The sequence below is a fragment of the Brachypodium distachyon genome, chromosome 1 (genome assembly GCF_000005505.3).
Source record: "Brachypodium distachyon strain Bd21 chromosome 1, Brachypodium_distachyon_v3.0, whole genome shotgun sequence".
Classification (NCBI taxonomy): Eukaryota; Viridiplantae; Streptophyta; class Magnoliopsida; order Poales; family Poaceae; genus Brachypodium; species Brachypodium distachyon.
Window position 1 is genome coordinate 35,074,300 of NC_016131.3, and position 22,954 is coordinate 35,097,253.

At 41.6% G+C, this 22,954-nt stretch overlaps 3 protein-coding genes across 8 annotated transcripts; 2 read left to right on the forward strand and 1 right to left on the reverse strand.

Annotated features, from left to right (window-relative positions):
* Nucleotides 1–730: 730 nt before the first annotated feature.
* Nucleotides 731–8,626, forward strand: LOC100831518 (cyclic nucleotide-gated ion channel 1). 4 transcript variants are annotated; one of them, XM_024457827.1, is made up of 9 exons: nt 733–875; nt 1,013–1,055; nt 1,149–1,548; nt 1,895–2,426; nt 2,733–2,945; nt 3,856–4,145; nt 4,228–4,339; nt 6,144–6,380; nt 7,558–8,626. In XM_024457827.1, exons 3-9 carry the CDS (start codon nt 1,520–1,522, stop codon nt 8,254–8,256), a joined length of 2,112 nt encoding a protein of 703 aa, XP_024313595.1. In that variant the 5' UTR covers nt 733–875; nt 1,013–1,055; nt 1,149–1,519; the 3' UTR covers nt 8,257–8,626. The 4 variants fall into 4 exon arrangements, with proteins under 4 accessions (XP_010227632.1, XP_024313595.1, XP_024313596.1 ...); XM_010229330.3 differs by lacking the exon at nt 1,013–1,055 and having other exon boundaries at nt 731–875; XM_003563747.4 differs by lacking the exon at nt 1,013–1,055 and having other exon boundaries at nt 735–875; nt 1,459–1,548.
* On the reverse strand, nt 8,465–10,334 carry LOC104582168 (the record flags this gene model as incomplete). Its single annotated transcript, XM_010231526.3, has 1 exon — nt 8,465–10,334. A coding segment is annotated over one exon (696 nt), but the record flags the coding sequence as incomplete, so codon positions are not given.
* On the forward strand, nt 10,274–18,024 carry LOC106865922. Of its 3 annotated transcripts, XR_002962448.1 has the most exons (3): nt 10,332–13,206; nt 15,765–15,960; nt 17,077–17,530. XR_002962448.1 is itself a non-coding variant. In XM_014897852.2 (2 exons), the coding sequence occupies exons 1-2, from the start codon at nt 10,468–10,470 to the stop codon at nt 17,206–17,208; spliced, it is 315 nt and encodes a 104-aa protein (XP_014753338.1). In that variant the 5' UTR covers nt 10,274–10,467; the 3' UTR covers nt 17,209–18,024. The 3 variants fall into 3 exon arrangements, 1 of the variants encoding a protein (XP_014753338.1); XM_014897852.2 differs by lacking the exon at nt 15,765–15,960 and having other exon boundaries at nt 10,274–10,650; nt 17,077–18,024; XR_001405624.2 differs by lacking the exon at nt 15,765–15,960.
* Nucleotides 18,025–22,954: the final 4,930 nt, after the last annotated feature.

The following is a 22,954-nucleotide window of genomic DNA, read 5'->3' on the forward strand; positions in this document are numbered from 1 at the left end:
GGGCGACTCCAATGTAGCCAAAACTGGGTCTTAAGGAACATGCCAACCCTTAAGGCCCAGCTCTATACATTGTAGGTGTGGATCTTAATGACTTTCTCCAAAAATCCGGCCTTTGCGCTATGGCCAGACCACAAGTCACTATTTGCACACTGGATATCTGACACAAATAATAAACAATGACATTTGGCATGTGGCCGTTGGTCCTTGAAAATGGTCCGTTGCTCCTGAACTTTCCGGCCGTTTGCTTTCCCTTCACATCCAGTTCGTGCCTACAAATAGAGAAAGTGAAGAACAAATCATTCCAGTGTTCATCCAATGGATCCATCAAATAGAAACTTCACAAATATTCTTAGTCAAGACTCTCCAAACCCTTATCCAGAAAATGCAAACAACCTCAGATTCCCCCAAACTACTCATCACCACATCTTGCCCCCAAAACACCAGCGGTTGGAGAAATAGAAAAACAGATATTGGGTTGGATGGGCTCCACCTTAAGACCCAGACGAGACCTTTATACATTGTGAGATTTTGACACCGCTATAGCAAGGGACGTGGGGCCCAGCTTACGACCAGAATACTGTATTTGTGAAGCAAAAACTGAACGGGTTAGACCCCTACTTACTGGTCCACGGCGTAGACCATTTCCAAGTCGCTGTGTGGAGTCCACCGCGAGTGCTCCGCCCGCGACCACCACTTCTTCGGTTTCTTCTGTTTCGTCCTCCACGACCACCACCACCCTGCCGCACGACCGCGAAGCCCCAATCAAGCTTTCCCCCGTCCCCTCATTCCATCCCACCATCCGTCTTCTATCTCTTCCGTCCACCCTGCCTAACACGCACTGGAGAAGAAGGGAAAAAATCCTCTTCAAACCCTAGGTAAGCTTCCGCTTCCGCTTCCGCCTCTGCTCCGACTTGCTGCGGCTCTGCTCTCTTCTAACAATCCGTGGTATGGTCTCGTGCGCGCTTTGCTTCGGGTGTAAAATTTGGCGGCGTGCTTGGTGGCCTCTGCTCAGTGAAGAGCAGTATGATCGTGATGTAGTCTGCTTAGCGCGCGCGGTATTGCGGTGGCCTTTCTGTGTGTCGTTAATTTTATACTCGTCTAGTTGGAGCATCGAAGTTTGGTTATGAATTATGATGCTATGGTTGTAGGGATTGCGGGTTTGGATTCGTGGTTTGGAAGTTTCAAGCGAATCCATGGCCCAGGGGCGGTAGATGGCTAATTTCAGGAGGCTTAATTTGGCATTGTGACGTTACTCTCTCTGCTCTGCTGCTTTTGTCTGTTGCAGCCAGCAATTAGGCTGCCAAAGGATCAATCTAATTACCCCCTCCATCGATATCACTCTATTAATATTTGGTTTATGTGATGCAGTGATGTGGTGCAAAATCACAATCATCTTTAAATTTTGGGTTAGGTATCTCTAAATTTTTGTTTCTCTTACTCATGCTTGATAATCATCAGGGAACACCTGAAGAACTGATCCAGTGCTCGTAGCAGCTAATTGTCGGCGTGGTGGAAGACGATGTTGGGAAGAGAGGAGAAATATGTTAGGTCCGTTTCTTCCGTCCCCTGTTGTTTGAGATAGTTCCTGAGAACAATGATTTTTCAAATTGTAGTCATTGACTCTTTGCTAGTAGTAACTAATAAGTTAGCAGTACCATACATGTGAATGTTTCATACGGAGTAGCTCTGTAGCTTTAACCAGGGTACATGGAACATTGGTGCCTCTATTTTCATCACATGATAGTGTTGGTATCCCGTCGTCGAGATGGCTCGAACATAAGTCATCTGCCTCTAAAACTGGATAGCGTTTGGTTTTATGTAAAGAATGAACCAGTGTTGAATTTTTTGGGGTGCAATTATTCTGAGTAATTTTATCTTTGCTTTCATGATGCAGATTTGAGGACTGGAGATCAGAGCAGTCTATTAATTCAGAAAACATAGTCTCACCACGAAGACACGATGTATTTGAACCACTTAAAGAAAGAATTGCTGGCTGTTTTGCATTCATTCGGGACTTTCTGCATCCAGAAACCTTAACAAGATCAATGCTGGATGACAGAAAGTCCACAACAAAAATTCTTCACCCTCAAGGACCATTTCTACAAAGATGGAACAAGATATTTGTGTTATCATGCATTTTCGCAGTTTCTGTGGACCCATTGTTCTTCTATATCCCGGTTATCAATGATCAAAAATCTTGTTGGTATTTGGATAGGAAGTTGAAAATCGCAGCAAGTGTCCTGCGCTCTTTCACAGATATCTTCTATATACTCCATATCATATTTCAGTTCCGTACGGGCTTTATCACATCTTCTTCTACAAGCTTTGGCAGGGGTGTCTTGGTCGAGGATCCGCATGCAATAGCAAAGCGTTATTTCACAACATATTTTCTGATTGATGTCTTTGCTGTCCTACCCCTCCCTCAGGTAATTTGTATGCTATATACACTTGGTTAAGCTCAGTACACATTTACTTGATCACATCAAAGCACATGCTTCTTTAGATTTAAGATTGTATGCTGGTCTACATGGAAACAGTTATTTACTTGTGCACTTTTGGTAGTTTACATGAGAAGTATGTAAAAAATAGTTCTGTGCCTGTTTCAAGAGTTGTACTTTTACATTGCAGTTCACGCATTTGAATAATGTTTGAGTTGAACATTGAATGAACAAGACGATCTTCCCATTTGGTGATTATTTTGGTAATTTTGTAATGATTAACTTTGTTACCAGGTGATTATTTTGGTTGTGCTACCTATTCTTCAAGGCTCAGATGTCATGAAAGCCAAAAACACCTTGATGCTTATTGTTATATGCCAATATGTGCCTCGGCTTATTCGAATAAGACCGTTGTATCTTCAGATCACAAGATCTGCTGGTATAATTACAGAAACAGCATGGGCTGGTGCTGCTTTCAACCTTGTAATTTACATACTTGCTAGTCATGTAAGTGCACTATCCACAAATTCAGAACTGTGAATAATGTAGCTATGTATGTCAGATTGTCAGTTGTCATTTGCAATAAATTAACCGCTATAGTAAAAATCCAAGCAATATCATGGATCGGCAGTACTAAGTGATAGTAAGGATTATGTAGATTGAAAAATGTGTGCAAAATTTGGGATGCGATAATTTGTGATACTTCATTACTGGGATTACAAAATATGTCAGCTGTACAGTTCACTTACTCCCCCTTTGTCTTTAAATTCACATGGCATGAACCTAGGTCTCCTATCTGTGTGGAATTACTCTTGGTGCATACAGTATCTTAAAGCACACATAATAGGTAGTCGATTTTCCACTATAGGTGGGATAGAAATGAAATGACTCGGAAAAAGTGTGGTTATGGTGCAATCATTTTCCTTTGTTGACATTGACGGTGCATATGTTTATAGTGCTCTTAGTTTGAACATCAAAATTTCAGTACTATTTGTCTTTTAGGTCCTAATGCTGGCTTTGTTTGTTTGTTGCATATTTTTTCGAATAACTAGTCACCAAAGCAAGGTGGATCCAGTACTTCAGTTTAGAAGATCTTGCAGGGAAAACATAGTGTTATTCTAATATATTTTTGTCTAGATCCATCTCTCTATGTGAGTGAAAAATGTTATTTTTCTTTTAACACAACTATGTTGGTTGTACAGTACGATTGCCCCCCTTCTTGTTTTTGTTAAATTTACATAGCATCCACCCAGGTATCTTTTTTTTTTCGAGTTCTGTCAGCTTGTTATTATATCGATTAGACAATTAATAGTGAGAGACTGTATTCATGTAGTTTTGTATTTTTCATAATCGGAATAATTTTCAGAAGCAATGCGACTAAGCTTCAATGTTTACAAGTAATCTTTAATTGATGCAGGTCCTTGGAGCGGTTTGGTACTTGCTTTCCATTCAACGCAAAGGTGCCTGCTGGAGACAGCAGTGTCTTAATCAAAGGGGCTGTAATTCCACATATTTATACTGCGGAAACATAGTCGATGACACGGATCGTGGAAATGCTTTCTTACAGACTGTTTGCCTTCTCTCCGCAAACAATCTTCCAGATCCAATCTTTGGAATTTATGTGCCGGCTCTGAAAAATGTTTCGCAATCAACAAATCTCTCTGTGAAATTATTCTACTGTGTTTGGTGGGGTCTGCAAAATCTTAGGTTCGTCCAATAGACAAAACTTCAATATATATACATATAAAACATATGACCCTTTATATATGTCTTGGTATATTTAATGCAGCTCTCTTGGCCAAAACCTGCAAACAAGCACTTATGCATGGGAGAATTTATTTGCAGTTTTTGTCTCAATATCAGGCTTAGTTCTGTTTTCACTTCTAATTGGCAATGTGCAGGTAATCTTACTTCGGACTGATAGCCATGCATCTTGTAATCCATGTATCATTTTGTTGATTTTAGTTCAATAATCTGTAGATACCTTGAAACAGGAATAATAAAATATGGGAGTGTCTATTTCTCAGTCGCCTAAGAAATAGTTATTTCTCAGTCAACAATTGTAGCCATCCAATCAAGATTTTCTTATCCATTGGACCTACATTAATCTTACACGAATCTCAATGATTGAATAAAAAGGTTGTTATCACCGACTAAGAAATTGTTATTTCTCAGTCGCCTAAGAAATAGCAAAACCGATAAAATATAGTTCATGAAGTTATTGTGTGTGTATCAATGAACTTGCATTGCAAATCAGAATCATGCTAAAACTTAAAGGTGTTGTTGTTGTTCTAGAAAACAACAGGAGTACGGGGTGCCAATGCACGATGGCACAAATGCGAGAATAGTATGTAGGGGGTGTACGCCGGCCTTATAGCGAAGGTCGCCGTACACTTGGACAAGTTGACACGTCGATATTTTTTGAATAGGTTCGGTCGACCATGCGGGCACGACTTAGTCCTATGTTAGGAGAGGCTTCGAGGGGGTCGTTAGCCAAGCGCTTGGGCCGAACTCGTCTTCCCAAGTCGCCTATAGCGAGAGATCTCTAGGGGCCGCCTCGGACCTGGGCCAAACTTGTCTTCCCAGGTAGCGAGGTTGGGATACCCTCGAGACTCTAACCCGATCCCTCTACTTCGAGTCGAGGTCGTACTAGATGGCCCGGAACCTTGAAACTAGGCTTATCAAGTCGCGTCCCCTAGGTCGAGTCGAGACTAGGCTCGACTCAAGCACTTGAGAGCGGGCTCCTTGAGTTGCTCTAGCCCTCTCCCCTTTGATCTTATTCCAATGGAGAGTGTATGATACATGCCCCCATGGGGGGGGGGGGTATTTATAGCCTAGGGGTCCATGACAAAGGACCATGGCTACCCTTGAGGGAGAGGGAAAGTGAGGGTAAGGTGGTAATTTTGCTCCTAGAGCTTTCTTGGCCCTTACTCTAACTCCTTTAACCATGGCTTGGAGGGCTTGACCCTTTGACTCCTTTGACCGGCGCTTAGTTGGCATGACTATGCCTTGTTGGCGATTTGACCGGTCTTCGGGATTCGTTGACTTGGTCGTTGCCACGTTGGATCGCGGCCCGGCCCATTTAAGGATTTTGTTATATTACAACAGGTGTTATTATTCTGTTACCTGCGCAATCAATTGGAGACAACTCAACTGATCTTGAGAAGGATGAACTTATCTTCCTGTACTACTTGCTGAGTACTATCTTCATACAGTTAAACCATGGAACTCTGGTGCCATGGCCAGCTACCTGGGCTCACTTTCATATCATGAGGTTAACACTAGTATAGTATTGGTAGAAAAATGGTTCAAGTTTTCTTTACTCTAAAAGACTCAATTGGTGGTGGCAGTCCGTCACTTTTGGACTGTGTCATCTGTTTTCTTTTTTATTACTTGTTGATTTGGCACAAATCATTGACATGAGAAGAATATGGATTATATGATCTAAGATAATTGATAATAGTACAACAGTATCTTTGAATGTGTATTTTTTTAGTCTGTAGCAACGCACGGGCACTATACTAGTCAAAATAGATACCGCATGAGGTTATATCAATCATGCAGTGAAGAATTTCAAAGAATGTTTCAAATTCCCTTATATACTATCTTAAAACTATGACTAAAGGACTTTTGCTGAAGGCGGCAGCTAAGTTATATGAGTGCTCTAACTGTTTTCTTTTCTCTTTTCTCTTTTGAGTTGTACAGACATATTTGCAGTCAGCCTCTTTGAGAATAGAAGAAACGAGAGTTAAAAGCCGTGACACAGATCAATGGATGTCATATCGACTACTTCCTGAGAACCTCAAGGAACGAATAAGGCGTTATGAACAATATAGATGGCAAGAGACAAGCGGGGTTGATGAAGAGAATCTCCTCACGAACCTCCCCAAGGATCTTAGGAGGGCTATAAAACGGCATCTTTGTTTGTCACTTCTCATGAGGGTATATTATTACAATACATGCATGTTTTTATTCTACATTAACCTGCTGTGCTGGCTATCACTAGTAAGAGTTAACCCTATGGTCAAGCCACTTTTGGAACAATCAGCTAGCGAAACAACTGAACTATTTACACCAAGTAATAAAATCATGAATAGTTCACATTGATTCCTGATGAGTTTGCCGTTTTCTAGCCAGTGTATTATTGTAGCAGTACTCTAATACTCAATTCCAGCTGCTGGTCAAGTAACAATTGAGCTATCTTTACTGCTATAAAGATAAAGATGACAATTGGCGGTGGCAGTCCATCTACCCACCTTTGTGATGTGAACCATTCCATCAAACAGTTTGAGATGGTGGTCATGTTTGCTATGATAAGTGGGCATAACAAATGAAAGCGTGTTGCACATGCTAAGCTTGGCAATAATGGGCTTTGGGCAGTCTAATTTGTTCTATTATTAACTGAAGTATGTTGAATAGTGTAATTTGTTTATCCATTGCAACTCCACGAGTATTTAGCTAGTTCATACCAAATCATCTAAGCTTTGGATGAGTTCTTATTCGTTCTGTTGGGCTTGCCTTTTTTTTAACCTAGCTGCCACCCAAGAGTACATTTGAACAAATTGTTTTCGAAAATACTCATCGAGGAAGTGAGAAATAGATGACAAGGTAAGTTAATAAGTAGATTGCTTATTCAGTTACGAATTCTGAACTTTTGGTTACTAGTTATGGGTCATCCTTCACTCTGGAGATGATGGGCTCAAAGTTAAAACATCATTCCTAGGAAGTATTATCAAACTGGTAAAAGAAGGAAGGTAACAACCGAAAGTAGTCAAGGACAATGAAAAGCTTTGGTTACATTGTGCTTGTAGTGTTTGCAGGTGGAGGCCTGATTGGATACAGTCCTACAGTGCCAATATCCAGTGTCTTCTCATCTGAAGTTCAGCCCATTTATTCTCCCATGACCTCTTCCCAGCAACATGGATTATGACCCTCTAAAGTTTACTAGCATCCTAACATCCTGTTTCCCCGGTAACATGGACTAATTGGATACACGCTATTGAGGATATCCTCGAATTTATTGCAGCAACCTTTTTTATTGGTGTTTTGATGTATGTATCAAGATCTTCTGTCCCTTGGTTACACTGAATGCATACCTTGGCATTTTCTTCATTTTCAGGTTCCAATGTTTGAAAACATGGATGATCAGATCTTGAATGCCTTGTGTGACCGCTTAAAGCCTGTTTTATACACAGAAGGCGGCTGCATCGTTCGTGAAGGAGATCCAGTGAATGAAATGTTCTTCATCATGAGAGGAGATCTCATGAGTGTGACGACAAATGGTGGAAGAACTGGTTTCTTCAACTCCGATGTTCTGAAAGGTGGAGATTTCTGTGGTGAGGAGCTCCTAACATGGGCTCTTGATCCCAATTCAACATCCAGTCTTCCCAGCTCAACCAGGACAGTGAAGTCGATGTCTGAAGTTGAAGCTTTTGCATTGATGGCTGAAGATTTGAAGTTTGTGGCCACCCAATTCCGACGACTCCATAGCAAACAGCTTCGGCACACATTTAGGTTCTATTCACAGCAGTGGAGAACCTGGGCCGCTTGTTTTATACAAGCAGCCTGGCACAGGCGCTGCAGAAAGAAGATGGAAGATTCTTTACGTGATAAGGAGAAGAGGCTGCAACTCGCGATTGTGAATGATGGCTCCACTTCCCTCAGTTTTGGTGCTGCAATACACGCTTCACGTTTTGCTCGCAACATGATGAGGATCTTGAGGAGAAATGCCACCCGCAAGGCCCGTCTGCAGGAAAGAGTGCCTGCAAGGCTGTTACAGAAACCAGCAGAACCCAATTTTTCTGCAGAACGGCAGTAGTTATGCTTACTATATGACTTTTTTTCTTGCATGATTTTTGTAGATTGACTCGCTGATCTTAATTCTTAACCTAAATTTTCACTAGCACTCAAAGGCCAAGGGAGAAACCGCTATAGCATCACACCTGAGTGTGGTTTAGACTTTAGACAGTAACACTATATTTGTTGGAGTATATAGATATTTAGTGTGGATGTGATTAGTAATTTGGTTTTTCATACATAATGTGTGTGTGCAGTGAGCATTCCTGTTTCATGTTCCCATCCGAGAATGTAAGTCTCATCATAGGATAATGTAACACGAAGTTCAATGTAACATAGTCTCATATATTGACTTTGACATGATATAGAATTAAATGGGTTTTCTTACATTATTTTTCTGAGAAATGTGTTAATGTATGATCTATTTTTCTTGATAATTAAGGCATATTGTTGACGCAACAAGCATAGCAATACTAACGAGTTCTAAACCTCTTTCATATGCATAAAAGATTCTCACAATAAAAAAATGCAAGAATTCGCCCAAAGCCTATGGACTATGGTCATGTTGGCTCTTCAAGGTGGACCGCAACCAAAGATAAATAGGAAGAGGATGGGTGAAGCTTATGACTTGTACCATATCATTAACACCCGAATTTTTTTTATGGTAATCATCCGTCAGAGGTCTATGAATCCATACAAGGGCAGCATACTGCTTCTGCACACAGAAAGGAAGAGTAGGCTTTCATAATGAGACAAGGATAATGTCTTTTTGCAAGACAAGGTAATGTGCTGGCTTAAGGAAATAATATGATTGTGAGAAAACAATGTCAAAGATAAAAACAACTGACACTATCATTTCAGCATAATGATATTGTCATCGATTGAAGAGACCTCTTCTCTTCTCCTTCGTGCATATATTTCACTGTCTACCACCTTCAGATTTCTAACTCTGCTGTACAAAATACTACTCTCTCTGAACCATAAAAGTGTCTTAGATTTTGTACAAACTTAGCACAAAGTTGCCCTGCTAAATTTTTGACAGCCCATGAAGATTTCTTCTTGTTTGCTTAGTTGGTTGCTCAAATTTTGGTTGCATACGGAAACCTTATCAATCCCCATCACAATCCTTCCACAAATCTTTGGAAAATGGAAAATAAATTCTTGACCATCTTTTGGTTGGAAAAAATTAGTAAAGCAAATTTGGCACAAACTAAACGTACCCTTGAATCGGACCGATAAATTACTTGCAAACCGCAACACATGATTGATTTCAAATACCAAAATATCTACTCCTCGGATTGATAAAGTGCCATGGCGAACAGCTAGCTAGCTGGCTAACACTACATTAATTGTCTTCACTAGCTACAGTCTCTTGGGGTTTGCATTTTCCTTTTCTTGGAACTCTCAGCCGCCGTGAACAACCGCGGCGGCGGCGGCGAAAGGAGACGGATTGACCGTGGCGGCGGCAGCGGCGAGAGGAGACGGAGTAGTAGATGTAACAATAGAAGTAATCGAAGAAATAGAAGTGATAGGAGTCAGAGCAGGCGGACTGGGAGGAGGTCTAAGCTTGTCGATGTGGATGCCAAGGGGGACGCTGTCGCCGGCCAAGTAATCCTGGGGCACCATCAGGGCCCTGACCGGCGGCGCGCCATCGCCGGAGGAGGTGAGGGAGCTGCTGCTCACCTTGGGCGACTCCAAAATCAGCCTCGACCCATCCACGGAGTGCTCGACGGAGATCCTGCAGGAGAAGTGCGTGCCGCCGTCCGCCCTGACACAGACCAGCGACACCTCCGCGGGGCCGGTCTCCCGGGCGGACACGGACACGAGGAACACGTTCCGGTCGCGGTCCGCCGGCGCCGGGCGGTCTTCTTCCCCGACGAGCACGTGCCAGTGGCGCGACAGGGGCAGGGTGAGGACCTGGGGCTGGCCGTAGCGGAGGACGATGACGGGCCGCGAGTGGTCCGGGCCGGAGACGTGGTTGAGCAGCATCTGGCGGGAGCCCCGGAAGCCGCAGGAGCTTTCCGGACAGCCGCAGGGCGCGTGGATGCAGGCCCGGCGGTAGGCCTCCCCTGGCACGTCGCAGGCCAAACCTCTCGTTGCCGCAGCTCACCCTGGCGGCGCCGGCAATGGCCTCGGCGACGCCGCAGCCGGTTCAAACCTCGGGCGCCCCGACGCTCGACACCTGGACACAACCTTGACGTGGGCGCGCGAGGGCGGAGGGCTCCGACTGGCGATGGGGACCCAGCCCATGGCGCTGACGAGGCAATTGAGGAATACTATGGACTACTCTGGAGCATCCACAGTGTCTTCCTCACCTATTAGGGTTTTAGCTACCAACTCCGCCGCCATCAACCTGGTCTGGATTCGTCGAGATTTGTTCATGGCGAAGAGCTTCACTGCCGATGACTGTTTCCCGGTAAGCTCCACCGATCGATTTGCTCCAGAACCTATTTTCTTCAGTTTCGTTCAAGATTTCTGGAGTAGGATTCACGGGAAGGCAACTTTTGCCGACATCCTCAAGCGATTGTCGATGGAAGGAGGAAGGGTTCGGGACAGGGAGGTGGTCGCGGTGGTGGTGGTCGTGGCAATCAGCGGAAGGGCGGATTTCGCAATCCTTACCAATATAATCGCCCCAATCAGACTCAGGGCGTGGCGCCCTCCCTGGACTCGGCTCAGGCAACGGGGCAGAATCAGATTCCAAATCAACACGTTCGGGCCCCTCAACAGACTAAGCCGCAGAATCAGCAGCAGAACCAAGTACAGATGGGACAGGATCAACATCAACAGCCGATAGGGCAAGTTCAACAGGCTCTAATTCAATACCAACAACCTCAGATCGCTCAGGCAACTCAGGCTTCTTACTAGATTTAGCCGTCGCAGCCGATGGTGCAGCCTGTGCAGTTCCAATTTGGACAGCCCCTTTAGCAACAAAATGTTTGGTTACAACTAACAATTTGGTCAGCAAATTCCCATCTATCATCCGCAGATGCAGGGGCAGCAACAGTTTACTGGAATGGCAGCACAGACTACTCGAGCTCCACAGGCTTTGTATCAACAAGTTCCACAGACCCAACAGATACAGATTGAACAGACACAACATTCTATGAATCAGCCACAACAAGGGCAGCAAATGGTCCAATACCAGCAAAATCCTCTGGTGGGACAGCCTTCACAAGATTTTCAGATGTTCCCACAGTAGGTGGTGCAGCAGCTACAGAACCCTCAACTGATACAACACAACCAGAACGCCCAATGGTGCAATCTAGCAATCCCTTGATGGATAATCTTCCTCATAAGGATGAAACTACACTATGTGGTCAGGTTCCACAAGCCAATCAGATGACCATGGATAAGCAAAAACAAACTACTACAAACCAAGCAGAGCCAGTGCTGAACACTGGATATAAGAGAGTTGGTAACCAACAATAGCAGCAAAAACAGATCTCTCAAGGAAATGGTGCCCAACATCAGAATCCTAGACCTAGCAAGCAGAAAGCTAGTGAAGCAGAACCTGTCCAAGTTATGGATCCTAGATATAAAGATCTGATCTGTTTTAATTGTGGTGGTCCAGGTCACTATGTCAACAATTGTGCCAGACCAAAATTATGTTTCATGTGTGGTAATGTTGGACACCATATGGACAACTGTCTAGCTTGGGGCAGAGAGATCCCTATGGCTCAGTTTATTGGGAGTGCTAACAATGGTCTTGGTTTTGTTCATGTCAATGTGGATGAAAAAGCTTCTACAAAATGGTTGAACATGTCAAATTGTGGCATTATTGCTGTTACTCATGGATCTATCTCTGTTAAGGAACTGGGGGAATGTATGGAAGCTACTTGGGATAGCTCCTGGCCATGGCAAGTGAGACAACTTGAGGAGAAAAGCTTCTTACTAAGATTTCCACCTACAAAAAGAGTTGAAGACTTAGTGGGTCTCCCTTCTATCAACTTGAGAGAAGGACAGGATAACCAGAGAGTGACTGTGAAGATTCTAGCATGGGATGGTGATACACCTGATGTGGGAGAACTAACTGAAATTTGGTTACAAATCAAAGGGATACCACCTAAATGGTATACCTGGAGAGTGATAGCACATATATCAAAACACTTTGAGTTGCTAACTGATGTTGATTGGAGTGAAATTTTTAAGTCTTTCTATGAAACTGTTAGAGTTAAACTTGCTGTCAGAAATCCTTCTAAAATCCCAGCTGAAAGATTGATAGTACTGAAGAAAAAGTTCTACCTGCTACAGTTTACTGTTGCGTGGGATAACATTGATATTGACAAAATTATGGGTCTAGATGACAGAGATTATGATGGTGATGAGGAATATGACGATGATAACATTATGGATGATGAGCTCCAAGATTTGGAGAAGAATAGGGGACCTGTCCAGGAAAAACCAGGAAAGGAAGCACCCCCAAAACCCCCTGTAGGAGGGTCACAATCTGCTCCACCAAAAACCACTCAACTACCAGATTTACAGACCTTAGTCTGTGCCAATTTAGTGGATTCTGATGAGGAAGAAGTGTCACCTGACAACTCAGAAACCCAATGGATGACAACTCTGTCCAGCCAGTCACCCTTTACTCATGAGGCTGAATGTAGCATGAAGCTGAGTCTTACTGAAGAACATAACAAGTCTGACAAGTATGTGGTTACAAAAGAGGACCTGAATGTGATGCAACTGGAAAATATCTCAGACTATCTGAATGGCCTCAACTCTGCAACAACTGCTCTGACTTTTGGAGAGAATGAAGGTACTAGAGATACACCTCTTGGAACTGATCTCCCTACCGAGGAAGAATTTCCAACTCTTGCAGAAGCAAAATGAAAAACTAAGAAGAAAAACAAATGGGGACCTGTGGTGGCCACAAGAAAGAGTAGCAGAATTGCCCAAGATGGTAAAACTGTACTGAGCAGAGCTCAGGAGATCATCTCTCAAAAGAACTTGGAGAAACCACCAAAAAAAGGTATGCATTTCAAAAACTCCTTTGCTAATATCTGCAATTCTAAATTAGAGAAAAATGCTAAAGATATTAATATCTGCCTAGGACCTACACCTGCTTCTGTTCATAAACAGATTAACCATCTGAAACAACAAGAATTTGATAGACTGTCAGCTTTAGCTGATGAACAACCTGAAATCTTCCTACCGGTTGATATTGATGTTACTTTTGAAGATGAACTTGAATTACATACAAATGTAGCATATGATGATTTCACATATGACTCCCCCCTTAGTGACCATGATCATGATATTGAGCAGGATGATATTGTGCATGTGTCGTACAAATTAAGGAAAGAGTCATATGTCTAAACATAATGGGAGAAAATTTGATAATGCAATACATCATTTGGAATGTTAGGGGTCTGAATGACCCCAAGAAAGTTAAAAGAGTCTCTGAACTCCTTAGGGTTCATAGTCCTGCCATTATCGCCCTGTCTGAAACCAAAAAAAATTCACTTTAGTCCAATTTTCCTGGAAACTCTAGTTTCCTTTGGAGATTTTTCATGGCAGTACTTACCAGAAATGGTACTGCTGGGGGCATCCTCCTTGGTATTGATTTAAATTTGTTTGACCTCATTAGATGGGATGTGGTTTGTTCTAAGTGTCTTGTGATATTAAAAACAAAGTAGATGGCTTTAGTTGGAAATTTGTTGCAGTTTATGGACCTGCGTATGAAAACCTCAGACAGCAATTTCTAGATGAAATCACATCCGTAATGCATGTACCCTTCCCATTTTAGTGGGTGGTGATTTCAACTTAATTCGTCAAGCTAAAGAAAAAAATTCAGGCAATATAAGCCAGAATTGGGCTGATAAATTCAACAACTGGACTAATGCTTCAGCTCTTATGGAAATTAAACCTACAAATAGAAAATATACTTGGTCCAACAATCATGAAAAACCTATCATGGCTGCTCTAGACAAAATCTTTGTTTCCACATGTTGGGAAGCTCACTTCCTTGGTGCTTTGTTGTCCACCTTTGCTAGAATTGGCAGTGACCACACCTATTTGTGGTTAGACTGTGGGGGCCTCTCCACACCAAAAAATAGAATCTTTAGATTTGAAAAATGGTGGCTATCTGTTGATGGCTTTATGGATTTAGTGAGTCATAATTGGCGGCTCCCCTGCCACTGTTCATCTGCCATAGATATTTGGCAATTCAAAATTAGAAGACTTGGAAAATTTCTTAAAGGTTGGGGGATGAATCTTGAAGCTGACCAGAAAAGATACAAGAACAGCCTTATTGCTGAATTTGACTGTCTGGATATAATGTCTGAATCCCAACCTCTACTTCCAGAGGAACACAGTAGACTAATAGCCATTAGAACTGAACTTCAGAAAATCTGGACAACGGAAGAGATTAAGGCTAGGCAAAGGGCACGAGAGAGAGAGATATCCTAGAAGGAGATAAAAACACTGCATATTTTCATGCAATTGCAAATCAGAGACGAAGGAAAAAAAGAATTCTATCTTTAGATGGACCACAAGGTCTGGTTCATGATAATGGAGAGATGCTACAACTTGCAGTAGAGTTTTATAAAACTCTGTTTGGAAAGGAAGATAGACTGGATATTAATCTAGATAGTGACTTTTGGGCACCTGAAGACATGGTCACTGAGGAGGAAAATGATTTTCTTGATCAACCTTTTACTGAAGAATTGATAAAGGAAGCTATTTTCTCTTCCTATGCTGAGGGTGCTCCAGGGCCAGATGGTTTCTCCTTTTTGTTTTACCAAAAGTTTTGGGACACAATTAAAGGAGACCTATTGAACCTGTTTAAGGATTTTGATGAGGGCAAAGCAGATATCTTTAAATTGAACTTTGCCATGCTAACTCTGATCCCTAAAGAACCTGATGCTACTTCTCTTAAGAAATTCAAACCAATTGCTCTAACAAACTGTAGTTTCAAATTTTTTGCAAAAGCCTGCACTATCAAAATGGGAGCATGTGCTGATAGACTTATTTCCTTAAACCAAACTGCACTCATAAAAGGAAGATACATTCTCGACAGTGTGGTGACAGCCCATGAAATAATACATACAATTTATCAAAAGAAAGAGGAGGGGATCTTACTAAAATTGGACTATGAGAAAGCTTATGATAGAGTTAATTGGGAGTTCCTAGAAATGATGCTCTCCCAGAGAGGCTTTAGCCTGATTTGGAGAAATAAAATAAAAGCCCTTGTTCAAGGGGGCTCCGTGGGAGTTAGACTAAACGCTATTGAAAGTGACTACTTCCTTACTGGGAAAGGTTTGAGACAAGGGGACCATTTATCCCCAATCTTATTTAAATTGTGGCTGATGTCTTCACGAAAATGCTTTATAAAGCAGCAAATAGTTCTCAAATCTTAGGCCTTCTCCCTGAGTTCTGTCTTGGAGGTGTCATTAGTCTGCAATATGCAGATGACACTTTAATTTTCTTGAAAAATGACATCACCATGGCACAAAATTTGAAATGGATCCTTACCTTATATGAACATATTTATGGCATGAAAATCAACTACCACAAATCTGATCGCAGATACCTATGAATCTGGAGGAGGAGGAAATTAATTCCTTATCGCAGATTTTTGGATGCAAACAAAGTAATCTCCCTATTATCTACCTGGGAGTTCCACTACACCATAGCAAGTTGAGAAAAGAGGATCTTCAACCTGTGATTGACAAAGTCATCAAAAGAGTAGCTGGGTGGAGAGGGCGCCTCCTCTCTTATGGAGGTAGAATTATTCTGATTAGAGCTTGCCTTGCAAGCATTCCTATTTATCTACTTTCCTTCATTAAATTTCCTGCTTGGGCCATTCAGGCCATTAATTCTCAGATGGCACATTGTCTTTGGGATAACTATGAAGGCCACCATAAATATCATTTAGCTAATTGGGACATTATGGCCATGAAGAAAGAGCTTGGGGGCTTAGGTATACCTAATTTGAGAGACCTTGATGTCACTCTGCTCGCCTCCTGGATTCGTCGATTTAATCTGGACTCGAATAGACTATGGAAAAAAATCATCAACTTTAAGTATGAAGTGGATAATCCCAACATCTTTGTTTGTGATAATCACAATGGTTCCAAGTTTTGGAAAGGAGTCATGTGGGCCTGTAAGGCTGCTAAACTTGGATACCATTGGCTAGTTGGTGATGGAAAATCCATTCGCTTTTGGGAAGACCAATGGTTTGGGGGCTCTAGCCTATCCATCCAATTCTGAGAGCTTTATGTGATTTGTAATGAACAAATGGCTACTCTTGCGGAGATCTGGGACGATGGGGAAATAAAGTTATCTTTCCGACGTACTTTTGGCCCCCAGACTTTTAGAACAATGGGACGCCTTAGTTCAAATAGTTACTGCTCTTGAGTTCACTTCTGAGCCAGACCAGATGGTTTGGAAACTAAATAATTCTGGAATTTATTCCTCTCAATCCTTGTATGCTATAGTTAACTTCAGAGAATCCAACCGGTGTTTGTGCCTTCTTTATGGAACATATATGTTCCTCCCAGAATTCATATGTTTCTTTGGTTGGTAAGTAATAATCGGATACTAACCAGGGATAATTTGAGTAAGCGGCAAGAACTTAATGATAAAACTTGTTTGTTTTGCAATGAGCCTGAATAAGTTACTCACCTTCTCTTTGATTGTGTGGTAGCTAAACTTCTTTGGACTGAACTGTCTACTATTATACAAAAACCACTGATTGATTCTTATGAAAATGTGGCCACATATTGGCTGTGTAATAAAAGACATGGAGTGGTTAACATGATTTCATCTGCACTTGTGGACCATTTGGAAGTTTCGTAATGACCTACTCTTTTCTCGTCACATCTGGATGAATATACAGGTATTGTGGAGGAAACTGCTGCGCTTATTGAAGCGTTGGCAGCCATTGTGCCCCAAGAGGGATATCCAGATATGGGACAGATGTCTCCTGCTCATGGAGACCAAGGCAGCGGACATTCCCCGGCTGCAGTGAGCAAGAAACGCCGCACCTCTATGCTTGGACCGGGAACTACGAAGGTGGGGGAACACAAGCCACAGCTGCAGCTGACAGCACGTTGAACTTCAATTCAGGCAGATGTGCATCCGGTGTTCTGCCCTACTGGCGTCAGAAACTTAGACTGTCAAAATGTTGCAGTATTTTGCTTTCTTTAGCTTTCGTTTGATGGCTCTGTAGAGCATGTTTTTTAAGTCAGTTTCAATTTGGTTGTAACCGGGAGCTTTAACTGAACATGTTTGTTTCGTTTCTGATGAAATGGAACAGGCTAGCGATGCCTTTTATCTAAAAAAAGATGGGGGGCTTGAGGGGATTGCAGCAGGAATGGCAGTGGAGGAGCTCGAAAGCCTTCTTCTTGTCGAAGAAGATGGGTAAGTTGAGGTCGGCCTGCGGAGGCGGCGGCTCCGTCTTGGGCGCCGGCGTCATGGCGGCAGGTTGTGCGAGCACCACTACCGGAGCTCCCTCTCGGCTCATTTCTTGGGACTTCATGGCTTGTGGAGTGGAATCGACCGGACACACCACTCGTCAGAGGTGGCCTCCTGACGGGGGTGTATTAACTATGGTTTAGCTTTCACGTGGCTTCGCTCAGGCGCAGGTGCAGAAGAATAATATTAATGAAGTCAGTTGACCATGACCAAAACAAGTAGGGTCTAGGATGAAAATGCTAATGTGATGTGATTTGTGAGTATCAAACATGGTGTTTCTCGCGGCTATTTTTTTTAACTAGCGGCTACATTTGTATAATGAAATAATTTTTTATCACCTATATGCAATTTCAATGCATTGTATTTGTAATTGTTCAATGATTTTTGATTATTTTGTTCTTTTTTTCTAACCAAAATATACAATTTTTGCATTGATATAGATCGATATTCTTAATGATAAGACTGAATTTTCTAAATGCTTAGATTGAATTAAATTCATAAAACATTATTGTTTAAGGCCCACGTAGGGCCAGTATGTTACGATTAGTGGTAATCAAGTCAATTTTTGTTTTTGTGGCCCAATATGTTATTATTGGTGATAATTGAGGAGTCACTCCAATCCATAATAAGTTGTACTAAATCAGCGACACTTATTATGGATTGGAGGAGTAGTTATTTGTTCATGTCAAATGTAGCATACTCAATTATGCGGTCAATATATTACGACATTTCAGCTTTATTTTTTTGTTTCTTTTTCACTGGTCATGAAAATATAAGTAGTATAGTAAAGTCAATTAGTCAGAATCTATTATCTATATTTTTGCAAGCATGTATTTAAAAATTTGTAACTCTGAGTATTTAGTCAAAATATAAGGATTTTTTTAAAGGTTTCATATCCTCTAAAAATTCTAAGAATTTCCTTTGAATCAAAGGAGCCCTTACCATTTACAGGCCCGTGGATATTTTTTTGCTTATCAAACCGGTACCCTAATCGGCTTCACAAGTACCCCTTGCCACTGTATCTGAGATTGGTTAATTCTGCTTTTCTAGATATACTGTGTTGATTAGTAGCCTGTACAAGGAAAGGAACAGAGAGAGAAAATGAGAAAAAGGGTAGAGAGAGAGAAGGAGAAAAGGGGAACAGCCATTGCTTCATGTGACCTTTCTTCATGTAGAGATCAAGGGGAGATTAATTCAAGCAGTAGTAGGGACATAGATGTAGTTTGACATATGTGTTTTTGCTGCTGATTCATGTGGATAATACGCTTGCGTAGAATACTTTGTAAAAAACACACTGATGATTAAAAAACTCTGTTAATTAAATTATAATCATTATAATACTATGTATAGTTTATTTAAGTGCTATAAAATAAAATGATTCGATTTAAATAATAAGAATTTAAATTTTATGAATAATTCAGTTGAAAAATAAAAGTTTGGAAAAGAGGTTGAATAAAATACTAGAAGAGTGAAATATGGTGAGTGCGATAGAGAGTATGCCGGAGAAAACACAAATTTAGAGCAAGAAAGTTTTACAAGGGATCTTCATATAGGAATTTGGGGCTTGGAGTTGCTCTTAGGTATACAAATTTCATGTCTTCGGTTTTAAAATTACAAATGTGACGAATAAATACGTATAGGACACAATCCAATATCATTGAATTATACTTCCTCCATCCGGATTTATAAGGCTTGCATTGAATTTTGTGCCGAACTTTGACAACAGTCATAAAAAAATGTATGTATACACACGTTATACTATCGATCGCGTTTACGAATACAACTTTTGTGTCCCAATAACGTCATATTACCAAAGTAATGTTTGGCCAAAGTTATGCATGAAATCTCGTGCGGGCCTTATAAACCTAAACAGAGAGAGTATATCGGTATGTGTCAGGGATTCAAAAGACAATAATCATCAGCACACGTACAAAAAAATAATACAACAATGATCATCAGGTCTAGCCCGGTTCTAGTTTGGTATAAAGTTACTACAACTTTGCACAAAATTCACGACACTTAGTATGGAGCGTATGGAGTAGTTATTATTTCTATACAGATAAAATCGTCAACATTCATTTTTGTCCGGCTCAATTTTTATATATTAAGTCTATGGAAGTATGAAAAATTACGTACGTCTACGAAAAAAATCATAGGTCCCAATCCCTAATAATAAAAGCAGGAAGGTTTCCTTCCTCGTCGTCCGGCGTGCATCAATTTCCATGCATGTTCTGATTTTCCGTGTCTCTTTACACTCCATCGAATCTTCCTTTTCATATTTCCACAGCGCTGCCTTTCCGGGCCGCCACCGCCGACTCATCTACCCGCACAACACCTCCATGTGGTGACCGCTCTCGATACGCATCGGCGCCGGATTAGATTATCGTGCAAGAGACAAGCAAAGGGTGCAGGGCTGATCGGCGCCATACACCGCCGCACGGTTCTTCGTGCACTGCGCCACCGCGTGCTCTGACGCCAGCCACGGCCGGTGGGCGGCGTGGACTGGGTGCCATGTCCGTGACCGCGGCTGCTAGCATCGGTTCCGAGATCATTTTGATTGAATGTTCAATTATATTGTTATGTTTTGTATAAACATGAATTTTCGCGTGCACATGTTTAAAAGGCCGTGGCAACGCACGGAGACTGTACTGGTATATCTATATACAAGTAAGCCGCGAAGAGAGGGGCAACGCTCGGCATGGCCACGTCGATGGGTACTGTATCGCCTTGTCGCATTTTGTTTCACTCCCGCGGTTGCCTCGCGCGGTTGTCGTCGCTGTGCGGGCGTGGTTCATCCACGTCCATGGTTGCACCGCTTGGTGCTGCTTTGCCCACGTCGACGGTTTTGCGCATCGGCCTTATCCCCGTCTCGTTCCAGTTGAGCCTCCCCTGCTCCCTTTTCTGTCGATCTCTCTTCCGAGTTCCGATCCCCTGTCTGCCGCTCGACCTTCCCTCCGACCGCGCGTTCCCTCTCTCCTCTGGTCTCTCTCTACCCACCCGACCCCTGCCGCCGGCACGGACGGAGGCCTCGACGACGTGGGAGATATGATCAGTGACGGCGGCCTCTGGAATAAAAAGAACTACTACAATATCTTAGAATAACGTTTGTAGACAACTAAAAGACTTATCTCGATCATGGATACTATTACTAAAAAGTCTATAAATATTGTGCTACATGTAAGATAATAGGCTTGCACATATGGAACATTACTAAAACGATGGTGCTTGCACAAGAATGCAATAAATGGTAGTCTTTCGCTCCATATGGTTCTCTTCTGATCCCTGGCTTTTTATATGACACACTGGATCTGGATTATGTGCTAACTTGTCATCCAATTGCGACTATCAGTATTTGCCTCTGGAAGCTGCACAAAAAGTTGTTTGTCTTTTACATAAACCTATGTATCGAAAAAAAAATTAAGCTGTGGCTCAGCTACTTTGAGATATACTGTGGGGAATCAAAATTTTAAGCTGTGGCTCAGCTGCACACTAAAGGCCATCCTCCAGTCCTGTTTCTTTCTATTATGGATTTGATGGTGATGGGGCATGTGTATTGCACTACATTGAGTGTTCCAGTGACATATCCATATTTATGGATGCCTAATCAAGATATTGCATGGTTCAAGTAATTGTTCTGCCTAGCTCCAGATTTTATCACCTGTTTTAGATGATTTGAATCTCAGATTTTTTTTTCATTGCAGTAAATCCCCAGCTGCAGGTGGTTCAGTCTCCCTGCAGAAGAGTTTTGCCTGCATGGTCATGGGAGTTTGCTGAAACCAATTACTTCTTGCCGTTTAAGGATTTCGTGGTGGTCAAAAGTGGTGGAAGAAGAGAAGTATGGATTATTCTTCATTTGGAATTGTGGACATGTGAAAAACGATATTAATTGATGCAGTGTTGGAATTGATAATTGTGCTGTTGATGCTATGATTTGATGAAAAAACGACTTGGTGTTTCAACATCATCGTGAAACATATTATTATGAAATGTGGATCCATCTTCATAATTACTTGGCTGAAACAATTTGGTAGGAATTTATTTCGAAACATGCATGGAGATAACCTCTAGTAAAGATGACTTACCATGTACTGAGAGTATGGACAAATGGCCATATACTCATGCCCTGTTTGGAATGCACGTAGAAAGCAGAGGAACGTGAAACACCGTTTGGAACATAGGAAATGGAAAACATAGGAATCTGAAATAAAAAATGAGCTAGCTTATTTTTAAAAGTCATTGCATCAACAGAAGTAAGAGATTAGCTTAGTGAAATCTACCCTGTTGATTGCTCGTCCATATTGCCGAGAAGCCATGCAAGAAGAGTCATCTCTTGTGATGCAAACACCAATTTATATGCTTGATTGAGAACCCAGCATAGTTTGGGTGGTTAGCAGGGAGGTATGTTGGCAGCTCACCGGAATTTGATTCTCGAAAGTCGCATTTTGATCTATCACTTTGTAAAAATTATATCTACATACTGTCGGTCTGTAATTGCGCAACTCTTACCGTTTAACTTCAAAAATTTATATGCTTGATTGAAAATACCTATTTGTTCTATGCCGCATGATTTTCTTTCTTGAGAATCAAACATCTTTTTAAACAACTGCATTTTCTAGACAATACCTAATTTGGCTACTTTTTGAGTCAGGTGTCACAAAAATTACCTCTTTTTGGAAATGAACATGAAAAATCATGGACTGGGATTTTTTATTATCGTAGTCAATTCTCTCCGCTCCTCCCCTGGTCACGCTCACACTTAACACCTCCGAGCTAAATGCATGCGACTTGCTACCCAATTAAATATATTTATGTCATGCATTGAGTTGCTTAAATGCTTTTCCCCTCATATTTTTCAATCTCTCACAAAATAGTTTTTTAATAATTATCTTAAAATATAAATCATACCATTCAACCATAATAAAATAATCATCAACATGTATCTGCTCTATGGGACGGGTGACAACTAGGTTAATCTAGGGAGTAGTATCAATGTAGTGAACGGATACCCAGCAATTCAAATCTTTACGAGAGTAAAGATATACAATAATTAACAAAATACAAATATCTATTTGCACATTTAGAAGTCCCAAATTGCAGAAAAAATATAAAATCTTAGGCTCTTTTCCAAACCAAAAATATATGCAAAAACAGTAACATAATTTTTTTTCCAGAGGCTTCCAAATATGAAGACTGTCCCATTGCACATTTCTAACTACACAATTGCACATTTTTAGATTCAAAACTATTTAAAATGTGCAATTTGTTCCAAGATGTGCAACTACCTAATCGCACATCTAAAC

Coding starts and splice junctions, on each gene's coding strand:
- LOC100831518 (XM_010229330.3), top strand. CDS start 1,520: ATGTTGGGAAGAGAGGAGAAATATGTTAG. Junction 2,946..3,855: donor TTTACATACTTGCTAGTCAT/GTAAGTGCACTA, acceptor TAATTGATGCAG/GTCCTTGGAGCGGTTTGGTA. Junction 6,381..7,557: donor GTTTGTCACTTCTCATGAGG/GTATATTATTAC, acceptor CTTCATTTTCAG/GTTCCAATGTTTGAAAACAT.
- LOC106865922 (XM_014897852.2), top strand. CDS start 10,468: ATGGGGACCCAGCCCATGGCGCTGACGAGGCAATTGAGGAATACTATG. Junction 10,651..17,076: donor CTGCCGATGACTGTTTCCCG/GTAAGCTCCACC, acceptor ATGAATATACAG/GTATTGTGGAGGAAACTGCT.